The 22,702-nt window shown below is 44.6% G+C and overlaps 1 protein-coding gene across 1 annotated transcript; it reads right to left on the reverse strand.

Moving 5' to 3' along the window:
* Positions 1 to 15,909: 15,909 nt before the first annotated feature.
* On the reverse strand, positions 15,910 to 21,640 carry GJD4 (gap junction protein delta 4). The gene is made up of 2 exons (XM_033220443.1): positions 19,527 to 21,640; positions 15,910 to 17,563 (listed from the first exon to the last, which is right to left on the reverse strand). The coding sequence occupies exons 1-2, from the start codon at positions 19,588 to 19,590 to the stop codon at positions 16,512 to 16,514; spliced, it is 1,116 nt and encodes a 371-aa protein (XP_033076334.1). The 5' UTR covers positions 19,591 to 21,640; the 3' UTR covers positions 15,910 to 16,511.
* Positions 21,641 to 22,702: the final 1,062 nt, after the last annotated feature.

The following is a 22,702-nucleotide window of genomic DNA, read 5'->3' on the forward strand; positions in this document are numbered from 1 at the left end:
CATTGCAAGTAGTGCTGCTACGAACATGGCTGTGCAAATCTCTCTTCAAAGACCCTGCTTTCAATTCTTTTGGATGTATACCCAGAAGTGGGATTCCTGGACCATATGATAGTTCCATTTTTAACTTTTTGAGGAACCACCATGCTGCTAATTATTATGTTGGTCCATTCATTCGTTCATCTAACCATCCACCCACCCATTGATCCATGCATTCTTTACCCATTAATGCCCCTTAATTTCTATATCAATCAGAGTAAGTTAGGTTTTGCTGCAATAACAAACAATTCCAAAATCTCAGAGGCTTAACACAACAAAAAGTAATTTATGACTTTACGTATGTCCAGTGCATGTCAGTGAAGAGATTCTCTTCACCCTGGGCGTTCAAAGATCCAATTTGACTAAAGTTTAATTTTGGTATGTGTTTCCATAATCCTTGCATCAGTGGGAAAGGAAAATATCAATTTGTGCACTGAATCTTAAAGAATCTACCTGGAAAAGGCGCACGTCATACCTACATGTATCATTGGCCAAAGTCCTACATATGTCATTGCCAAAGGAAGTTGTATAGGCGTATGGCACCCCAAATGGTGCAGGAAACTAATCCTACCACTTGCCCAGAAAAAGAAAAACTGGAAGTATTTGTTAAATGGCAATAATGATTTCCATAGTTCTCCACACTAATACAGTCACATGTCCCCCCTCTCTCTGCCATAGTTACCTCTGCCTTCTACTGAAGGTAATAAAGTAAAAATAAAAAGAACTAATGAAGGTCAAACTGCTGCACTCTTGCCCTTGTGTTTTATGAACCTGAAATCTTGTTAACTTTTCTGAACCTGATTTTCTGCATCTATGAAATGAGGCTAATAATTATTGGTCTGCCCTTCTCACATGAGTCTTCTAGGAAACAAATGATATGATTGAAATAAAAACAGTACATTTTAAACCTCTAGTTACAGGCCAAGTGTGATGGCCCAACCCTAGAATCCCAACAATTTGAGAGGCTGAGGCAGGCAGATCACCTGAGCCCAGGAGTTTGAAACCAGCCTGGGCAATGTGGCAAAACCCCATCTCTAATAATAATAATAGTAATAATAATAATAATACACAAATGAGTTCATTGTCATGGTGCATGCCAGTAGTCCCAACTACTTGGGAGGATGAGGTGGGAGGATCACCTGAGTCTGGAAGGTCAAGACTGCAGTGAGCCGAGATCACACCAGGTTGCACTCCAGTCTGGGTGACAAAGAGAGATCCTGTCTCAAAAAATAAATAGATAAATCTCAAATTATTATGTTGGTCCATTTGTTCGTTCATCTATCATCAATATTATTCAGGATATTATACTGTTCAATGAGATGTCTGTGACTTCCAAAGTAGTCAAAACGGTTAAATATAGGTGCTTTAACCTACTCAAAAAATAAAATTCATACTGTCTTTAAATTTGTGCTGTTCAAAAAACTCATTCATTCGATACATATTCATTGAACAAACTACTTTGCCCAAAGAACTGGGAATTATTTTCAGTGTCTCCATTGACTACCATAATGCGGGGGTGGGGGAACTTTAGGAGGACCGTACTCAGCTGTAGACATTTTCTTTGTATGAAACTAACTGATTCATGGAGAAAATGAACATAAGTAAAACTGAACAGTGAGAAAAGAGAAGCAAGAAAGAACAGAGAAGAAAGATTATAAGAGGAAAAGTTCAGACCAGCCAGGCGCGGTGGCTTACGCCTGTAATCCCAACACTTTGGGAGGCCAAGACAGGAGGATTGCTTGAGCCCAGGAGTTTGAGACCAGCCTGGGCAACAAAGGGAGACCCCACCTCTACAAAAAAATTTTAAAAAATTAGCTGGACGTGATGGTGTGTGCCTGTGGTCCCAGCTACTCAAGAGGTTGAGGTGGAAAGATTGCTTGAGCCCTGGAGGTCAAGGCTGCAGTGAGCCATGATCACACCACTGCACTCCAGCCTGGGTCAAAGAGCAAGACCCTGTCTCAGAAAAAAAGAAAAGTTCAGATGAAGTAAAAAGATATTTTTAAAATCAGAATCTCAACAAAATGCTGCAGCCACATTAGCAAATTCCATCCATACAGTTTTCGTATTTTAGGCTTTACATGCTGGAAAACTGTATTTATGTTTTATAATTTTTATGCTGGAAAGTTGGATTTCATATGAAGGAAATGACTAAACCTGAAATACTCTAGGTTTAAAATGACTCACATATTCTTAAGATTAACAGAACTTTACACTGTATTATGATTTTGTATATTTGCACTTCAAAATTCCCAAAGGATTTAGCAGTCTGAGACCAAAGATTGGATTTTTTTCAAATCCCACAGAAGCTTTTAAATCCAAGTTTAGTCTAATTAAAGGATGAATGTGGCGAATTCCGTGAAACTTTCCAATACCATAGTGTTGCGCCAACTCAAGAAGGATTAGTGCAAGACTCACACAGATGTTTCCAAATTCAATAAAGGAAGGGTGGGTCCGAAGTGAGTCAATATCCCAGTTTTCTAGGCCCCTAAAGTTACCGACTGAGCTTACTATAAGCTGTTCATTAGCTTGTGCGAGAAGTGTCAAGTTAATGACAAAAGGTGTTAATTCCATTTGGATTATCAGCGGTGTTATTTCCCTAGCACAATCAAGACTTCATCAAAACAATTGGATGCCATTCCACTCTGCATTTCATGGGATTTCCAGAGCTAAACTTTGCTTCAAAATCTACCATAATTGCTTCTAAATCTACTATTGGAGACAGCCTACTGGACTTGGGCTGGGAACCAATTTGAGAAGCAAGTGAAGTATGTCACTGGAGTACCCCCCGGCCCTCTTTCTGTGACCTCCTCTTAGGTGACTTCCATATTTCTCTCTGCTGTCGTGAGTTCTATTCTGTATCCTTTATTTACTGTGAAATGTGTTATTCATCTCTTTGCTACCCATCCCATCAAGACTCCAAGAAAAGGAAAACAAAATACACATCCTGTCCATACCAGGCTTTCTGTGAGGTATAAAAATATATGATATAGAGAGTATGATTTATGGCCAAACACTACCTAATAAGTAAAAATTGATCAAGAAATGTTGGTGCAGTGGCTCACGCCTGTAATGCCAAGGCAGGTGGATCACCTGAGGTCAGGAGTTCGAGACCAGCCTGGCCAAAATGACAAAACCCCGTCTCTACTAAAAATACAAAAGTTGGCGAGGCATGGTGGCATGCACCTGTAATCCCAGCTACCTGGGAGGCTAAGGCAGGAGAATTGTTTGAACCTGAGAGGCAGAGGTTTCAGTGAGCCGAGATCATGCCACTGTGCTCCAGCCTCAGCAACAGAGTGAGACTCAGTCTTAAAAAAAGAAAAAAAGAAATGGTGGTGTTAGACAAATCAACAAGCAAAAAAAAAAAAAAAATCCACTAAAAAGTTCTACTTCAAGGCTCTAGAACTAGAAATACCATTTGACCCAGCCATCCCATTACTGGGTATATACCCAAAGGATTATAAATCATGTTGCTATAAAGACACATGCACACGTATGTATACTGCAGCACTATTCACAATAGCAAAGACTTGGAACCAACCCAAATGTCCATCAATGACAGACTAGATTAAGAAAATGTGGCACATATGCACCATGGAATACTATGCAGCCATAAAAAAGGATGAGTTTGTATCCTTTGTAGGGACATGGATGCCACTGGAAACCATCATTTTCAGCAAACTATCACAAAAACAGAAAACCAAACACCACATGTTCTCACTCATAGGTGGGAATTAAACAATGAGAACACTTGGACACAGGAAGGGGAACATCACACACACACACACACACACACCGGGGCCTATTGTGGGGTGGGGGGAGGGGGGAGGGATAGCATTAGGAGATATACCTAATGTAAATGACGAGTTAATGGGCGCAGCATACCAACATGGCACATGTATACCTATGTAACAAAACTGCACATTGTGCACATGTACCCTAGAACTTAAAGTATAATTTAAAAAAATAAATAAATAAAAAGATTTTAAAATTTCCACTAAAAAGTGGATAAACAACATGAAGAGACATTTCTCAAAAGAAGACATACATGCAACCAACAAGCATATGAAAAAATGCTCAACATCGCTAATCATTAGGGAAATGTAAATCAAAGCCACAGTGAGATACTGTCTCACACCAGTCTGAATCACTATTACTAAAAAGTCAAGAAACAATAGATGCTGGCAAGGTTGCAGAGAAACGAGAATGCTTCTATACCGCTGGTGGGAAGGTAAATTAGTTTAGCCACTGTGGAAAGCAGTGTGGAGATTTCTCAGAGAACTTAATATAGAAATACCATTCGACCCAGCAATCTCATGAATGGGTATATACCCAGAGGAAAAAAGTCATCCTACCGTAAAGATACAGACACATGCATGTTCACTGCAGCACTCTTCACAAAAGCAAAGACATGGAATCAACCAAGATGCCCATCAACAGGGGATTAGATAAAGAAAATGTAACGCATATACACCATGGAATACTAAACAGCCATCAGAAAGAAATAAATCACGTCCTCTGCAGCAATATGGATGGAACTGGAGACCATTAACCTAAGCAAATTCCACAGAAAATCAAAACCAAATTCAATAGAAAACCAAATTCCATATGTTCTCACTTATAAGTGGAAGCTAAACATTGAGTCCACATGGACACAAAGAGAGAAACAACAGGCACCAGGACCCACTTGAGGATGGAGGGTAGGAGGAAATTCTCAAGCATGTGAGCATAACTACTGTAATAACTGGTTAATTACTAACGTGTAATTAACATGCTTCATCTATGAGTCTGTTAAACACACCTGTGGAAAATGTCACTGAGGCTCACTGGGGAGAGCTCAGGTACCCTGGCTACCTGGAGGGAGGTTTCTGAAGTTCAAGACAAAGCGCCAGAAAGAAAGAGCATCTTCAAGGTTAGCAGTTTTGGGATTTTTTGTTTTTGTTTTTGTTTTTGTTTTTTTGTTTTTTTGTTTTTTTTTTAGACGGAGTCTCGCTCTGTTGCCCAGGCTGGAGTACAGTGGCGCCATCTCGGCTCACTGCACGCTCCGCCTCCTGGGTTCATGCCATTCTCCTGACTCAGCCTCCCAAGTAGCTGGGACTACAGGCGCCTGTCACCACACCTGGCTAATTTTTTTTTTTTTTTTTTTGTATTTTTGTATTTTTAGTAGAGATGGGGTTTCACTGTGTTAGCCAGGATGGTCTCAATCTCCTGACCTCACGATTCACCTGCCTTGGCCTCCCAAAGTGCTGGGATTACAGGCGTGAGCCACTGCACCTGGCCTTTTTTTTTTTGAAAGAGAGATGGGGTCTCACTGTGTTGCCCAGATTGGTCTCAAACTCCTGGCTTCCAGCAGTCCTTCTACCTCAGCTTTCTGAGTAGCTGAGATTACAGGCACAAGCCACTGCACCCCGCTGGTTTAGCATCACAAGATCAACTTGTGAAATTATGGCAGCTTAACAAAGAGTAATCTGCATGTGGTTGACACTATTAATAGCTTAATAATCCATTGAGAATGTATGTGAACTTAAAAATTTTTTAGGCTGGAAGCAGTGGCTCACACCTATAATCTCAGCATGTTGGGAGGCCAAGGCAGTAAGATCCCTTAGCCCAGGAGGTCAAGACCAGCCTGGGCAACACAGTAAGTAAGACCCCATCTCTACAAAAATATTTCTTTTTAAATTAGTTGGGGATGGTGGCACATGTCTGTAGTCCCAGCTACTTCAGAGGCTGAGGCAGGAGGATCGTGTGTGGCTAGGAATTTGAGACTGCAGCGAGCTTTGATCACACCACTGCACTCAGCCTGGACAGCAGAGAGACACTGTTCCTAAATTTTAAAAATTAAAAATTTCTAGAAAACTATTTAAAGGAAATAATCCAAAATGTGAGGGAAAATCCTGTGTACCCATGTTGTGTTATTTTGTAATATCAAAAGGCTGGCAGTATTTTGTTCAACAGAGGCTGGGGGAGATGATCAGAGAGCCATCGTTTCATAGACTCCTGCCGTCATTCAAAGCGGTAAGTAAAGAAGACTGGAGAAGCACGAAAAATGTATATAATGTATTAGCAAGTGAAAAACACAGAATGGACATAATACAAATACAACTATAAATTTTAAAACCTAAGAGGCTGTGAATAGAAACAGGTTGATGTGTTATTGAGGGAGGATGGGGCATTATTTCTAAACTTCTGTGTTTTTATATTTCTATCATAACTGTCTAACTTCAAGAAATGATTGCCACTGTAATCCGTCATCAAAAACCAATTCTATTCTTATTCTATAGGTCACCTGTAGACCGTTTATATTGCCTCAAATGGCACTATTAAAAATCCATTCTGGGCCAGGTGTGGTGGCTCACACCTGTAATCCCAATACTTTGGGAGGCTGAGGCAGGAGAATTGCTTGAGGCCAGGAGTTCGAGACCAGCCTGGGCAACACAGCGAGAACTCGCTTTACAAAAAATGTTTTAATAAAAAGATTAGCTAGGCCTGTAGTCCTAGCTACTCAGGAGGCTAAGGCGGTAGGATCACTTGAGCCCAGGAGTTTATGGCTACAGTGAGCTATGATCACGCCATTGTATTCCAGCCTGAGCGACAGAGCGAGACCCTGTCTCTAAAAAATAAAAAAAACAGAGATGCATTCTATCGGACCCCTGAGCCCTCTGTTAATTTGCTAATGCTTCTAGAAAGCTTATACATCAAGCTATTGTGAACAGTAATCCCTTCTATCCGATGACCTTCAAGAAGGCAACCTGGAGCAATGGAATTCTAGAGCCAAAACCAGCTCGGAATGAGAAGATTTAGCCACCAATTGACCAGATTGTTTTAGATGAGTTACGTTGCCATCCTGGACCTTCATTTTTTCAGGTGTGAAATGAGCTAGAGTAAAGTCACCAACCTCCCTGGCAAGTTGAGGATGCCATGACAGGACTTGGGCTCAGGAGGTTCCTGAGGGGCACAGTATGGGTGAGGGGCCATGGTTAGACAGGCAGTGAGGGGGCAGCGCCTGAGGGAGGGGTGCCCAAGGGAGTCAGGGTCACAGGAGGGCGTAGGAGGATAACACCAAAGCCCAGCTTCTCCCATGCACCAGCAGAGTGATGCAGGCAGCGCCCCCATTCCTTTACTTGATGCAAGAAGCTTTGCTGTCTGACTCAATGTTGGCTGACTTACAAAAAAATAAAAATTTCAATATTCAAGTCTGAGCCATGAAATTTAATTTTGTGTCATATGCTGCCTTCATATAGTCCCCATTTATTTCTTAGAAAGAGATCCTTAAATGTATGTATAGTCTTTCCTTATCACTCTCTTGCCCCTTATCCCATGCCTTATACAAGCATCAGCTACATCAAAGATGCTCAACAAATATGCAAATTGAGTCATCCTCAATGTTTATGCTTATCTTACTTCCAAACGGGTAAAAACCCCTTAATCCACATTCTGATAGGAAATATCATTTCATATTTCCAGGTAGAAGGGATGACATCTTTGTTTTATAGATGAGAAATAAAAGTACACAAAGAAAAGCTCATGTTTGCAGAGTCCTTAGCTAGCTAATGAGACAATGAAAATATTCCTAGTGCATTGAGCGCAAGTCTTTTTTTTTTTTTTTTTTAGAGACAGGATCTCACTCTGTCACCCAGGCTGGAGTGCAGTGGCACAATCATAGCTCAAACTCCTGGGCTTAAGCAATCCTCCCACCTCAGTCTCCCGTGTAGCTAGGACTTATTATTTTTTATTTTTTGTAGAGATAGGATCTTGCCATGCTGCCCAGGCTGGTCCTGACCTCCTGGCCTCAGTCAAACCTCAAACTTCAACTTCCCAAAGTCCCAAAGTGGTGGGATGACAGATGTGAGCCCCACATCCTGGCCTTTTGGGTGATACCTTTTTTTTTTTTTTCCTGGAGACAGGGTATCACTCTGCACTCCAGAGCGCACTCCAGGCTGGAGTGCAGTGGTGTGACCACAGCTCACTGCAGCCTCGACTTCCCAGGGCTCAGGTGATTCTCCCTGCTCAGCCTCCCAAGTAGCTGGGAACATAGGTGTGCATCATCATGCCCAGCTGCTTTTTGTAGTGATTTTTGTAGAGACAGGGTCTTACTATGTTGCCCAGACTGGTCCTGAACTCCTGACCTCAAGTAATCCTCCCGCTTCAGCCTCCCAAAGTGTTGGGATTACAGGTGTGAGCCACTGCACTCAGCCCCATTGAATGCATGTCTTAACCACTCTATTAACTTCTCTCTAAAGAACCATTCTGGCCATAAAACAAAATTTGATGAACTTGCTTTAGCGTAAGACTTTTAAATTTTTTCCTTAAAATGGCCAATCCCACAAACTACATCTATAAAGTTACTGAATTTTCATTTCTGAAGGAATAGCACTAAATATGCTTAGTTTAAACTTAAATAACACCTGAGGCTTTTTTTCTGGATCAAATATCCCAGGTGAGGAAGACCAGTTGATAGACATTTAATTGCTTCTCAAATATCATTTCTGAGATCAAAAGCACGTTAACATTTTTTTTGAGACAGAGTCACACCAGGCTTGAGGGCAATGGTGCCATCCCAGCTCACTGCAACCTCCACCTCCCGGATTCAAGAGATTCTCCTGCCTCAGCCTCCCAGGTAGCTGGGACTACAGGCATCCATCACCATGCCTGGCTAATTTTTGTATTTTTAGTAGAGACAGAGTCCTTCCCCATGTTGGCCAGGCTACTGTTGAGCCTCTGACCGCAGGTGATCTGACCGCCTCAGCTTCCTATAGTGCTGGGATTACAGTCATGAGCCACCGTGCCCAGCCAAAAGCACTTTAACTTTCTAAAGCAACAAGAAAAGGGGGGAAGTTTCTCAAATGTAAAATAACACACCATTTCATAAACCGAGGGAAGGAAAATCATATCACTTTGCAGGGACTTTATTTGACAAGTTACAGCCAAGAGGGAGTTTTTGTAGCTGTTTAGTAAACAGCCGGAAGGAGGAATCTGAAATGAGGAAGAGAGGATATTTGTGCTTTGTTGGCAGGTCCACTAGACAGCCTCCCGAGCAGCCACACCATGCGGGTGTGCAAGATCTACCGGTTCCACCACTGTCTGTCTCAGCTGTCATCTTTTATTACAAATCTGCAGCACAAGCCACACTTCTGCAGCTTGCAGCCCGATCATGTGAAAAGCCAGGGAAAAAGACAACCAAACACTTGTGGGCAAAAATAAAGAAAATAATTCGAATTAACAAGCTGCCTCTGAACCCCGAAAGCATAAATCATTGTCTTGTTCGATTAGTCCCTTCCCAGGAAGCCAGCTTGCCCACAATTTCTCCATTATCCCCAACTTTCTTACCCCCTCTGCTATTCAAAGTCACCTACTAGAATTCCCAGATCCATTGCTGAGAATTCTGAGATCCTACTTTTTCTGGGGAGAGAGAAATAAGAAAGAAGAATGGAAAGAATAAGCTCATGAACGTGGCCAAGAGGTACCACCAGAATTAATTAACATTTTATTTTGGAGCTTATAAATACTGCATCTTAAATATGATCCAAGAGAGGCCTCTGCTGGTAAGACAGGGTGCAGGAAGGAGGTTGCGATGTCCTAAGTCTATGGACATCCTTCTCCCCCAAGGAAGCGTTGTACATCACACATTCCCAAAGAGAAGCGTTTGCAGTGATCTGCCCAAGCATTGGTGATCTTGCAGCCTAGGAAGCGCCTACAGTGACACATGGCTATGTCCTCTCAGGGGTTTCCACGTCCACCATCTCATCTGAACTTCCCAGCAAGCCCACGAAGTAAGGTAGCTGTGATCTGCCCATCTCAGCACTGAGATTAAGGTTCACAGGAGTTGGGGGAGTCAGGCAGAACCGAGACAATGACCTTTTGCTAAAACTCTTCCCACCACGGGTTGCTGGTGCTCATGTGATAAGTCGATTATTTTTTTCTTTTTTAAGACAGGGTCTTGTTCTATCACCCAGGCTGGAGTGTGGTGGCACAACTGAAGCTCACTGCAGCCTCAAACTAAGCTACAGTGATCCTTCTACCTTAGCCTCATTAAGTAGCAGAGACCATAGGTGCGTGCCACCAAGCCTGGCTAAGTTTTGTTTTGTTTTGTTGTTTTGTTTTGCTATGTTGCCCAGGCTTGATCTCCTGGGCTCAAGCAATCCTCCCACCTCGGCCTCCCTAAGTGCTGGGATTATAAGCATGAGCCACTGTGCCTGGCAGGTTGATTTTTTGTTTTGTTTTGTTTTGTTTTTTAGCTCCATAGGAAAAAAAAAAAAAAAAAGAAAAAGGAAAAGAACCAAAAAACTAACTTCTAGGTGCAGGGTTATGCCAGTTGGGCGCACTCTTTATAATCACTTGATCTTTTAAACATGTCATGCACTTCTCTGTTTTACCCACCTGGGGAAGGAGGAAACTCTTTTTACCAAAATCTAGTGTGTCCATTGACTTTTAATTTCCTGGATTCTCCATGAAACACCTTCCATCCAGGTTCAGTGTATCAGAGCACGTATCCCTTCTTTCGGCTCTGCTGTGCGCCCTCCCAACTGCCCTCTCAGGTCACAGAGATGGAGCTCAACCAGAAATTCCCTGGAGAAAGAGGTTTGCTCCATGATGGACAGGAGGGAGCAAACATATTGATGCATACCTTTTGAATGCAGGGGGAAAGCTATCTGTTTTGTCCCTAGGAAACATTTATACCGCAGCACAGCCAAAATACAGTTGGTGAGATTTACTAGACTCTGCTGCTGGTCTCACTCCTAAAGCCGGAGTGTTGGGGTCCACGGTGGGAGGTGTGTACATCATAGAGGATCTTCAGCAAATTTGTGCTGGGGAAATCCAGTGTCCCCTCTCCTTATCTGTAAAGCAACCCCCTCCTCAGCACTTCTTACCTGAAACCAAAATTACATTCAGAAAATTCAAAATAGGTTCCCTCAGCAGATTGCAACATCCTACCAAAACAGAGTCACATCTGTTAATTCTGTAAATGCTGTTCTTGGCTAAGCACAAACTGCTTTATAAGCATAATCTCAGTGATCTTCATAATCTTTCATTTGTGTCTCTGCAGGTAAACAGCTGCACGTGTCAGGACAGAGCTTGAATTGCACATTAGAATCCACCTGCAGATTGCCCTGGGAAGAGATTTCTGAATTAAAGTCCCTGGAAAGTTAGATGCCAATTATCTCATGAGCTTTTTGTGCTGTGCAAAGACCAAAGAGCTCAACTAAAACCCAATGTGCACACACTTAAACCAGTTAAGATCCCTTTTTATTTAAAATGATTGTAATTAAGAGGACAGTCCCTCAATATGAGAGATTTGGGTTCCGTGCCTAATTCAGTCAGTTGTCTTTGTCCTTGTCACCTCCTTTCTCTTCTCTCCATCATCATCTGAGGACCTGAGCCAATGGCCCTGCTTAGCTTTCCGTAGAGACCAATTTGTTGGTCACTAGGATTTATTAAATGCCTCTTACAGGGCAGGTGCCCAGATAATAATTGCTGCCTTAGGCAAACACTGGCTCCCTGTTCACCCCAACTTTTCCTCCTTCTTTCTGGGCACGTAGCTAAGCCACCTTTCATAGCTTCCCTTGCAGCTGGGACTGAGTTCTAGTTAAAGAACATGGCCAGTGCCATTTCGAGGCCAGGCCTAGGGAGCCCCTCCTGTCCTCCCCAAAAGCAATCAGTAACGTGGGCAGAAGATGTTGGTGCCACAGGATGGAGCGGTCCCTGAGTCACCACCTGGATCAGAGCTGCTCACATCAGGAATAGACACTTTGTACTCATTGAGGCTTCGTCTGCACTAAGTGGCTAAAATCGGGGTTTGCCTGTTATTGCAGCTGCAGTTACATTAACTTGCACACTGTCTCTGCCCTAAGCCATAGGATCCTCCTTAAGTGTCTGTGGGAGGGATGCAGACCTGTGAGCCAGCTTTCAATCATTTGGTGTCAACATGCAAAGACACAGATTGAAGTCTGAAAAGGAAGATGGAAGCCACATGGTTTTCTACTGTTTGTTTGTGTGTTTTTTTTTTTTTTTTTAGCCTTTTGAATATGGTTGAAGATTTTTTTTTCCCTCTCCCTTTAAAGGACTGGAAAAAGTTTTCTATTTTTTTTTTTTTTGAGACGGACTTTCACTTTGTGGCCCAGGCTGGAGTGCAATGGCGTGATCTCGGCTCACTGCAACCTCTGCCTTTTGGGTTCAAGCAATTTTCCTGCCTTGACCTTCTGAGTAGCTCGAATTACAGGCACCCGTCACCATGCCCAGCTAATTTTTGTCTTTTTTAAAAAAAGATAAGGTTTTACCATGTTGGCCAGGCTGGTCTCAAACCCCTGACCTCAAGTGATCCACCCACCTGGCCTACCCAAGTGTTGGGACTATAGGCGCGAGCCACCACGCCCAGCCATGGACTGGAAAAAATATTTAAGGCTTTACAACCTAAGGTACAAAACTAGGAGAGATCTACAGCATCCATTGTGACAGCAAAGAGAAGAGAAAGAAGAACACCTGCATTAGCACCTTTCACAGCACAGTCACGGTCACGTGAGCATGGCCAGCCAAGCTCTAGGACAGGCAATGCCTCTTCCGCCACCTTGCTCCTCACAGGACAGGGTCCCATCAGATGTCTTCTGTGCCCCCCAGGTCTGTCCATTCAACTCTCAGTCATGACTCAGTAGAATATGAAGTTGAGGACTCGTGCTCAGACCATCTGTCCCCACTTTCCACTGGGTTCCTGTCTCTGTTTTGACAGCTCTTCTTTTCTTAACATTTATTTTTATGGAGGTAAAATAGACATACATAATCTACCATCTTTATCACTGTTCAGTGTACACCTTGGTGGTAATAAGTGCATTTGTATTCTTTCTTTTTCCCTTCAGGCCCCCTCGCTTTCCCCTTCTCTGGTGACCCCCACTCTAATCTCGACCTCCATGAGATCCACTTCTTCAGCTCCCACATAGAAGTGAGAGCCTATGACATCTGTCTTTCTGTGCCTGGCTCATTTCACATAAAATAATATCCTCCAGATCCAACCATGTTGCTGCCAATAACAAGATTTCATCCTTTTTATGTCTGAATAGTACTCCATTCTGCATATAAACCACATTTGCTTTATCCACCCATCAACCGATGGACCCTTAGGTTGTTTCCAAATCTTTGCTATTGTGACTAATGTTGCAATAAACATGGGAGTGTAGCTATGTCTTTGTCATTCTGGTTTCTTTTCTTTGGGGTCCATACCCAGCAGTGGGATTGCTGGATCCTATATCTCTATTTTCAGTTTTCTGAGAAACCTCCATGCTGTTCTCCATAGTGGTTGTACTAATTTACATTCCCACCAACAGTGCACAACAGAGAACGAGAGCTCCCTTTTCTCCACATCCTCGCCATGGCAGCTCCTCTGAGAACACACAGGCCTCTATTGTTCTTACCATTTTCATCTGATCAAAACCTGCATGCAGGCAGGTAGCTGGATAGGCCTCATAAATGAGTCCCTGTTAATGCTAAGGTGACTGACAGCCGCACATCTCACTGACAGAGTCTGACCCTTGTGGAGCACTAAAGAATCCCCTGGTCAGGGCCCCTCATCATGAGGAGCCCAGGGAAGGGACCGACCTGCTAGGCAATGGTGGGCGTGAGGTCAGAGCCCGGATCTCCTACCCTGGGCCCCTTACCCTCCCCCTTACCCTACCTGTCCCAGAGGGAGCTTATGCGGTGAACCATGATCACTGCACTCCAGCCTGGGTGACAGAGAAAGATCCTGCCTGGAAAATGGAAAGAAAGAAGATCAGAAGAAAGGAAAGAGAGAGAGAGAGAGAGAGAGGGAGGGAGGGAGGGAGGGAGGGAGGGAGGGAGAGAGAGAGAGAGAGAGAGAGAGAGAGAGAGAGAGAAAGAAGAAAGAAAGAAAGAAAAGGAGAGGAGAGGAGAGGAGAGGAGAGGAGAGGAGAGGAGAGGAGAGGAAAGGAAAGGAAAGGAAAGGAAAGGAAAGGAAAGGAGGAAGGAAGGAAGGAAAAGAAAAGAGAAAAGAAGGAAGGAAGGAAGGAAAAGAGAGAGGGAGGGAGGAAGAGAGGGAGGGAGGAAGGAAGGAGAAAGAAATAAAGAAATCCTTTATCTCTATAAGACTGGGAAGACTTAGATAGACTTGGGAAGTCCACCAGAATTGGACACTACAAGGAACAACAAGATTTGCCCCTGAATGCTTCGGGAATATCAGATAAAAAAAAAGAAAACAAAATAGTTTTTTGAGCAGCCACTATGTGCCAGACATTGATCTAAATATTGAAGACAGGGGTCGGAGGCATGGCTCACAGCTTTCAGTGGCTTAAGGAGCAAAAGTGAGAGAAAGGAGAGAAAGAGAGAGGAGAGAGAGAGAGAGGAGAGAATATATTAAAATAGGCACATACATTCAAATAGCTTTATGCCAAAACCAATTTGGGATTTTTGTTTAAAGTTTGGACCAACTGCCTTGATATCCTGCAGACACACCAAGCAGGCTGTTATTCTCCATGTTTGAGGGCATTTCATCGTCAAGGTCTTCTTTAGAAGAGTCAAAGTGCCCATCGTCTTGATGAGGAGTTGGTTCACCTTTTTTGTTATTTGCTGGAGTGAAGGGTGGTGCTGCTCCTCAGCCCTTCCATACTTGGAAACCAGGGAATAGTCATCTATTTCTGAACTACACCCAAATGCCTCTTTCCTCTCTTGATTAGGGTGAGCAGGTTAATCCCATCCCATAGCAAATGTCTGCTCTACTGTATCCTCCCACCTGCCTGATTTCGGCCAGCACTTAACTTGGACGTCACACCTGAACTTGGGCAGCACCTAGATCAAGCCAGAATGATGCTAAGCAGTGCAGAAAGGCCTGGATCGGAAGCCCAGCCCAAGACCTGGCGCGGTTGTCTGTTGCTACACAAAATTCATAAACACAGACTGTGCATTCCACAATACCCATGGTGTTTTTCATCTTCTCCACTGGAACATGAAGATTCTCAGGGAAGTCTGAATTGTATGACTCTCTAAAGGGCACAAAGCCTGAACTAAAAAACTTGTGACAAATCTATGGTCACTCCTCTACAGCAAAAGCACTCCCTCTCTGCAGTGAGGACAGCCACCCAGCATACACACACAGCGACAACTCATCCTACATCCTGTGCACTTTACACCCATACACAGGAATGGTATACGATGCCCCCACAAACCAACTGTTTATTAGCCATATTTTCTGCATTTCTCATTTCTGCTCTAACACAATGATGTATGAAGCATGATATTATAATGCAATCAGCATTAATTTTTTATATGGTTTGGTTGTGTCCCCACCCAAATCTCAGCTTGAATTGTAGCTCCCATAGTCCCCGCGTGTTGTGGGAGGGACCTGGTAGGAGATAATTGAATCATGGGGTGGGTTTTCCCCTGCTATTCTCATGATAGTAAGTCTCACAAGATCTGACTGTTTTATACAGGGGAGTTCCCCTGCACATGCTCTCTTGCCTGCCACCATGTAAGGTGTGACTTTGCTCCTCCTTCACCTTCTGCCATGATTGTGAGGTCTGCCCAGCCATGTAGAACTGTGAGTCCATTAAACTTCTTTTTCTGCCGGGCACAGTGGCTCATGCCTGTAATCCCAGAACTTTGGGAGGCCAAGGTGGGTGGATCACGAGGTCAGGAGATCAAGACCATCCTGGTGAACACAGTGAAACCCCCATCTTTACTAAATACACAAAAAATTAGCCAGGCCTGGTGGCAGGCACCTGTAGTCCCAGCTACTCGGGAGGCTGAGGCAGGAGAATGGTGTGAAACAAGAGGGTGGAGCTTGCAGTGAGCAGAGATCATGCCACTGCACTCCAGCCTGGGTGACAGAGTGAGACTCTGACTCAAAAAACAAAAAAACAAAAAAAAAAACTTCTTTTTCTTTATAAATTACCCAGTCTCGGGTATTTCTTCATAGCAGTATGAAATGAACTAATACAATTTTATTAAGGGGTTAGGAGAAGTTTAATGTCTCTCTATTTATGACATGTATAACAGATGTTTCTTTCATCCAAAGCAGAATAACAAAAACAAGAAAACCTCATAATTCACTAGAAAATATTGAACATTAATATACTAACGGAAGAAAACATGCCTTACATGAAACACATGGCACAGAATTTGATAACAGAACCGGGAGAGTGTGGCCGACAGAACCATCTCACCATTATCAGAAAGCCAACTCCAGTTCATCACTTTAGTTTTGCTGGGACATTGAATGTCATGTGCTTTTTTAAAAAAATAAAAAAGTGTTATCTAAATTAAATCCGTACTGAGAATATATCTCCTGTGGTGTCCGTGTGTCCCCAGGTCAGCTCGCCCTTCTGCCAGGTACCAAAGTGAGTGTGCATCAGCACAGGTATTCCCGTGTGCAAAGCACAGCTGGGCTCTCTCAGCTCTGCATTGTGTTTTTTTTGTTTTTGTTTTTGTTTTTGACAGGGTCTCACTCTGTTGCCCAGGGGCATGGCCAGGTCCTGTTTTTTTCACACCCACTCAGACTTCCTGGCTCTCAGGTGGGGAGCACCGACGGAGCTGGCAGGCGGGTCAGGGGGCTGCAGGCGGCTGCAGGAAGGGTAAGCGGCTAGGTGGCTGGGAGCTGCTGAGGGCTGCTCCTCGGATCCTGAGCCCCTCGGGTCCTGGGCGGCCTCTCGGTAGGGCCTGCCCCGGGGCTGCCTGCCCAACTTTTCGCTGGCGGAGGATGTCACCTCACTCTCATCCTCATCCGGAATCTTCGTGTGCCCTGACACCCTGGAGGTACCCCTGGGGTTGCCGGCCCCCTCCCCTCCGGCGCGTGCACCCGGGGGCGCAGGCGCCCCCTCTTGCTCCCGCCCACCCTCCTTGTCCGTCGGGTGTCCCTCGGGGTGGCCAGGGGCTCCGCTCTGCTTCCGGATGGAGGGGCTCGTCGGGGGTCCGGGCCTCCTGCGCATCCGCCGCCGCAGGCTACAGACCAGGTCCGCGAGGCCCAGCAGGAAAGACAGTGCGCTGACCGCCCAGAGGAACAGCATCAGCAGGGACTTCTCCGTGGGCCGCGACACATAACAGTCCACCACGCCCGTGCACGGAGGACGCGTGCAAGGGAACTTATTTGGGGCCAGGAACCCAAAGAGAAGGTAGTGCAAGGCCCCGAAGGCTGCCTCCAGCAGGGTCCGGAGGAGGAGGTGGATGATGTAGCCGGCCGAGAAGTCAGGCACCTCGAGGCCGCCGCGCTGCCTGCAGGACCCCGGGCAGCGTCTCTGTCCGGAGGCCGTGTCCCGGGGTTCGTCGGGGCAGCGGCGGGGGCCCAGCGCGGCTAGCGTGGCTCCTCGGTGCAGGACATAGACGCTGAAGACAGCGGAGGGGAGGAGGACGCACACGCCCTGGATCAGCCAGAATCGCAGGTGAGACACGGGGGAGAAGAAGTCATAGCAAACGTTGGCGCATCCCGGCTGCAGCGTGTTGCAGACAAATCTCTCCTGCTCGTCCTGGTAGACGGGGCGCCCAGCCAAGACGATCACCAGCATCCGCAGCAGCATCGTGAGGACGAACCAGAGCTTTCCTGGAAGAGAGGAAGCAGGCATGGCCTCATCACCCCCGAATACACTGCCCTGAACAACAGTTTTAAAGTTTCTACAGGGGCTGAGATTGGGGAACTGAGACGTCAATAAGCGTGTCTTTAGTTTTCTGTTTGTTTGTTTGTTGTACATAGGGTCGTGCTATGTTGCCCAGGCTGGTCTTGAACTCCTGACCTCAAGTGCTCCTGCCGCCTTGGCTTCCTAAGTAGCTGGGATTGCAGGCATGAGCCACCACACCTGTCAGCTTGTCTTTACTCACAGCAAAAGTATCAGGTAGTTCATTTGACAAGTATTTATTGAGCAGTGAACATCCTTGTTTGTAAGATGCTTCAAGATGAGCAGATTTTTTAAAAGCATTATATTAAAAGTGTTTTAATCTGTCTGCTAATTCAGACTTTTGGTAATGTCTCCTGGACTGACAGGCCCAGAAAGAAAGTGTGGCTGAGCAAATTAATGATGTAAATAAGATTTAAATTTTCTTCTTAGGAGAATAAGCCTTTTAAAAGAGGTTGGCATATTTCTGTAACTGTGTATAGCCAATTTGAGCTGCTGATTTCAGTAAATCTTCTTACTTCTGACAACAGTCCAGGGATCTCTATTCAATCACAGGGCTTGTATTTAATGTTAGTCTATGGCCTTTGAAATTGAATTTCTTTATGAACAGTCCATTGTTCAGATTTTTTAATCATTCAGAATTCCTCTTCCCCTTTTCCAGTTATTAAGAATGAATGAGGCTTGTCCTTCTTCAATGTATGGTGACTGAATGACACCAAGCTAGGAAACCAAAATAACTGTCAAGCCCTATTTTCATGGCACCAACCAACTGTTTCGAAACATGTTTAAAACTCAGCCAAAATAACTTGTGAATATTGTGTTTTGTGATGAGAGAAACATCGCCTGACATCAGAAAAACAAAACAAAACAAAAATAAATAAATAAAGACAGTCAAACAAAGAATAATATCACTACGTGATGAGTCATTGAGTTGAACTTTTAACATCAAGTTGATCTTGTCTAAATCTACAAAACAATGAGCAGGGAAAGTATCAACCGCATCTCTGGCATATATTCATCCTTTTCTGACCCCCATACCTCTCTGAAAATGTGAGTCATCTACATTAAACAAAAATCTGTTATTCTCTTTGTTAAAAAAAAATAACTAAACTAAACTTGGGATTTGGTTTAAAGTGCACAAGAGAAATGGCTACTCCTTAAAAATTAAGCTTCCAGGCCAGGCATGGTAACTCACGCCTGTAATCCCAGCACTTTGGGAAGCCGAGGCGGGTGGATCACAAGGTCAGGAGATCGAGACCATCCTGGCTAACACGGCCAAACCCCGTCTCTACCAAAAGCACACAAAAAATTAGCCAGGCGTGGTGGCATGTGCTTGTAGTCCCAGCTACTCGGGAGGCTGAGGCAGGAGAATCACTTGAACCAGGGAGGCAGAGGTTGCAGTGAGCCGAGATCACACCACTGCACTCCAGCCTGGGTGACAGAGTAACACTCTGTCTCCAAAATCAACAACAAAAAAAATTAAGCTTCCAGGATAAAACCTAAAGGCATCACTTTCTCATTAACACTTGCTGTTCTGTTCCTTTTTCTGGTAACGTAGCCACACCAGGGTTGCACACAAATACCCCTCCACCTGCTTCAGTCTTCGGAGTCAGCACCCCAGTGTCAGCACACGAGGGCCTGTGAGAGAACAATGTCACACGCAAGACCCTTACATGACAGAGGAACCACGGAACCATTCAAAGAAACTAGAAGCCTCAGCTCTCTTTTCTCCAGAAAGGCACAGCCCTTTGTTTTGGGAGTGGGTGAACTTTCAGCTTGGTGCCTGCACACTGAAAATGAGGAAATACCTGGAACCTTTAAGAAGGACTCAATTCCACCATGGCAATGGAAACAAAAACTGCCCGGGAGTTTGGAGATAGTCCCAATACTCACCCACCATGGTCACGTTGCAATTTAGTGTGATGATGAGAAACCCTAGCAAGTCCACGCCTTCCATGCTTCCAGAATGTCACAGGCTCCAGGCTGCAGGAGACACTGGAGGGCTGTGTTCTCCAAGGAGGTGGAAAAATCCTTGCCTGGATAAATGTCCTTTAATTACAAAAGACTTAAAGGTGTGAGCTGGAGATAAGAAAGCAAAGGTTTGAGCCAGGAGTAGGAGATGGGTTTTTCTGTCTCCAAGTTGAGACGGCCCTAAGCCTCTGAGGCAAAACATTCCTGACAACTGCAGTGACCAGCAGAGCAAGCAGCAGTCATCTCTTATTGTGGGCTATTCTTACCCGCCTGGGATATTCCAGGCCTGGGGCAGCGCTCATATGTCCCCATCAGGACAGCCAGATGCTTCAGGATATAATAGCAGCAACTACTTTTAACCCAAGAAAGAAAAACTTCTGCTAACTAGTCAAGTAAATTTCTCTATTAAAAAGGCATTTGCTCCTTGAAAACATTTCCACAACCACTTCACTTGTGCAAGAAGCCCTTAAAGTGTTCATGTTTTATCTTAAAGAAGTGTTCATGTTTTGTCTTCTCAATCAAGCATGAATCGCCATGCCACCATCACACGAACCCACAAGGATCTCACCCTTATTCTGAATTCCTGTATCATGGGTGCAGGCAGAAATCTGTATCTCAGTCGGGTGCCCCAACTTTAGACCGTGACTTGGTTATTCTCCTGCTGCTTCCTGTGCAGTGAGTGACAGCTCTTCCCTTAGAGACAAAAGCCTGGGTGCAAAGCCGAGGGCAGCCCCCAACTCACTGGGGAAGTCACTGGATCCTTCCAGATAGTCTCATCTTGCAATAAGGAGAATCATGCCATTCCACTTGGCATTTGTGGGAGGTTTCTGTGAAATGATGGCATAGAATAAGAGCAACTGGTGTGAAGTGGGTGTATGACAGCCCATATCCATGGTGTTTCAATCCCTCACTGGCCCCTACGACCTTCACAGATTACATCTTCCCTTTGTATCGCCCAGCCCCATCTAGCCTGGAGCTGTTCCCATTGAATCTACTTAATAAATGTCTGTTAAATTTGTCATGAAATATCATGGTCTGGACCTGCTGACATCAATCACAGTTGCATCAAAATCCTATCACCGCAGCCACCTTCATATCTGGGAAGAACCCATCCTGCAGGGTTGGGGAGCTATGATCAGGGTAGAAACTGTAAACTTGAAAAGGAATGATTTCAATTTTCCATGAAAGCTATTCTTTATATCCCCATCTTTTCTTCATTTCTGATCTATTCTTGACTTTAGTAATATCCCTAGAAAGATTCCCAGAAGAGTGCAACAAAGCTACTTTCATCTTTACTCCCATGACACGCTCCCATCCACGGAAAACGTTTCGACCCCCTTGAAAGGAACAGTGGTTTTGCTACATTTTAGTCAAATGCTTCGACATGAGCAATGAAATTGGAGAAATTGTAGTTAAGTAAAAATATTGAAATAGTCACAGGGTGTATAAAACAAAGGAGAATTTGTCTCCTAATAGACTGCTTATGGTATTGGCTTTTTTAAAAAAATGAAACATCAGGAAAGCAATTACTGAATTTGCTGTGTGATAGAAATAGCCTGTCCCATATGCAGAATAAATTAGCACTGCGTGACCATGAGCAAATCACTGGAGCTCTTCATGCTTCGGTTTTCTCATCAGTGAAGCAGGAAAAAAGAATGTGTTCTTCACCCACTCACAGTGACTGATATGCAAAATGGAACCAGAGATGTGAAAATGATTTTGAAATGTAAAGAATGACCCAGTGTCAGTGATAGGTGCATCTCAGGGTCAGCTCCTCTGATCCCACCTTCAGGGCATCTTCTGAGCAGCCCATGCCCACCCACCTCCCTTCTCATCATGGTCACCTTTGCTCTTCCTCCTTGAAGTCTACCCCATCCCCATTCCTTGTCTTTTTTCTCTTTCTCCTTTTTTCCTTTCTCCTGCTAGGTGACATTTTGCTTTACTTAGAAATCCTAACTCTGGCCAGGCCCAGTGGCTCACACCTGTAAATTCCAGCACTTTGGGAGGCCGAGGCGGGTGGATCACCTGAGGTCAGGAGTTCGAGACAAGCCTGGCCAACATGGTGAAACCCCATCTGTACTAAAAATACAAAAATTAGCCAGACGTGGTGGCAGGCACCTGTAGTCCCTGCTACTTGGAAGGCTGAGGCAGGAGAATCACTTGAACCCAGGAGGTGGAAGTTGCAGTGAGCCCAGATCACGCCACTGCACCCCAGCCTAGGCGACAGAGTGAGACTCCGTCTCAAAAAAGAAAAGAAATCCTAACTCCAATGGCTACCTGAAGCTAGCTGGAGGTAAGGGAAGCAGAGAAGGTGGAGGCGTCTGGGCACCAACTCCCGACTGTCTCTGTAAGAGCATCCCAGTGCCGATGGGGAGGTTTCTGTATGTGTATGTGGAGCAGAGAGAAGATGTGGGGAGTACTGTGTTCAACACATGGCCAAATAAACCAGCTGGGAGTTAGGGGCTGAAGTGTACAAGATGCCAAAGTGGAAGAGTTCACTAAATGCAGGTGGTCAGCACGGGCCCTGTGGCTCACATCTGTAATCCCAGCACTTTGAGAGGCCGAGGATGGAGGATCACTTGAGGCCAGAAGTTCAACACCCGCCTGGGCAACATAGAGAGTCTCATCTCTACAAAAATGTCTTTAAATTAACCAAGTGTTGGCATGCTTGTAATCCCGGCTACTCAGGAGGCTGAGGTGGGAGGATCAGTTGAGCCCAGGAGGTCGAGGCTGCAGTGAGCCATGATCATGCCACTGCACTCCACCTCGGGCCTCAAAGCAAGTCCCTGTATCTAGAAAAAATGAAAAAAAAAAAGTGTTAGCAAAAAGGAAAGATAACAATAGTGCTACGTGGCACTCAGCCTTGGCCTCATCTCTCTCTAGTGTAGTGACTTTGGCAAATTGTTTAGCCCTCAGTTTTACCATCTATAAACTGGGGTAATAATACTAAGCATACAGGGTTGAGAATTAGGGTTCATTTAAATAAGGTTCTAGCACGTTATCTGCCCAGTGAGAAGCTTTCAAAATATGATGAGTTCAGTCAGTTCTCATTATTCATAGTAGCTATGTTTTATAAAGTTACCACTAACACTGCAATA

This window comes from Trachypithecus francoisi, unplaced genomic scaffold (genome assembly GCF_009764315.1).
Source record: "Trachypithecus francoisi isolate TF-2019V2 unplaced genomic scaffold, Tfra_2.0 Contig00025, whole genome shotgun sequence".
Taxonomy (NCBI): Eukaryota; Metazoa; Chordata; class Mammalia; order Primates; family Cercopithecidae; genus Trachypithecus; species Trachypithecus francoisi.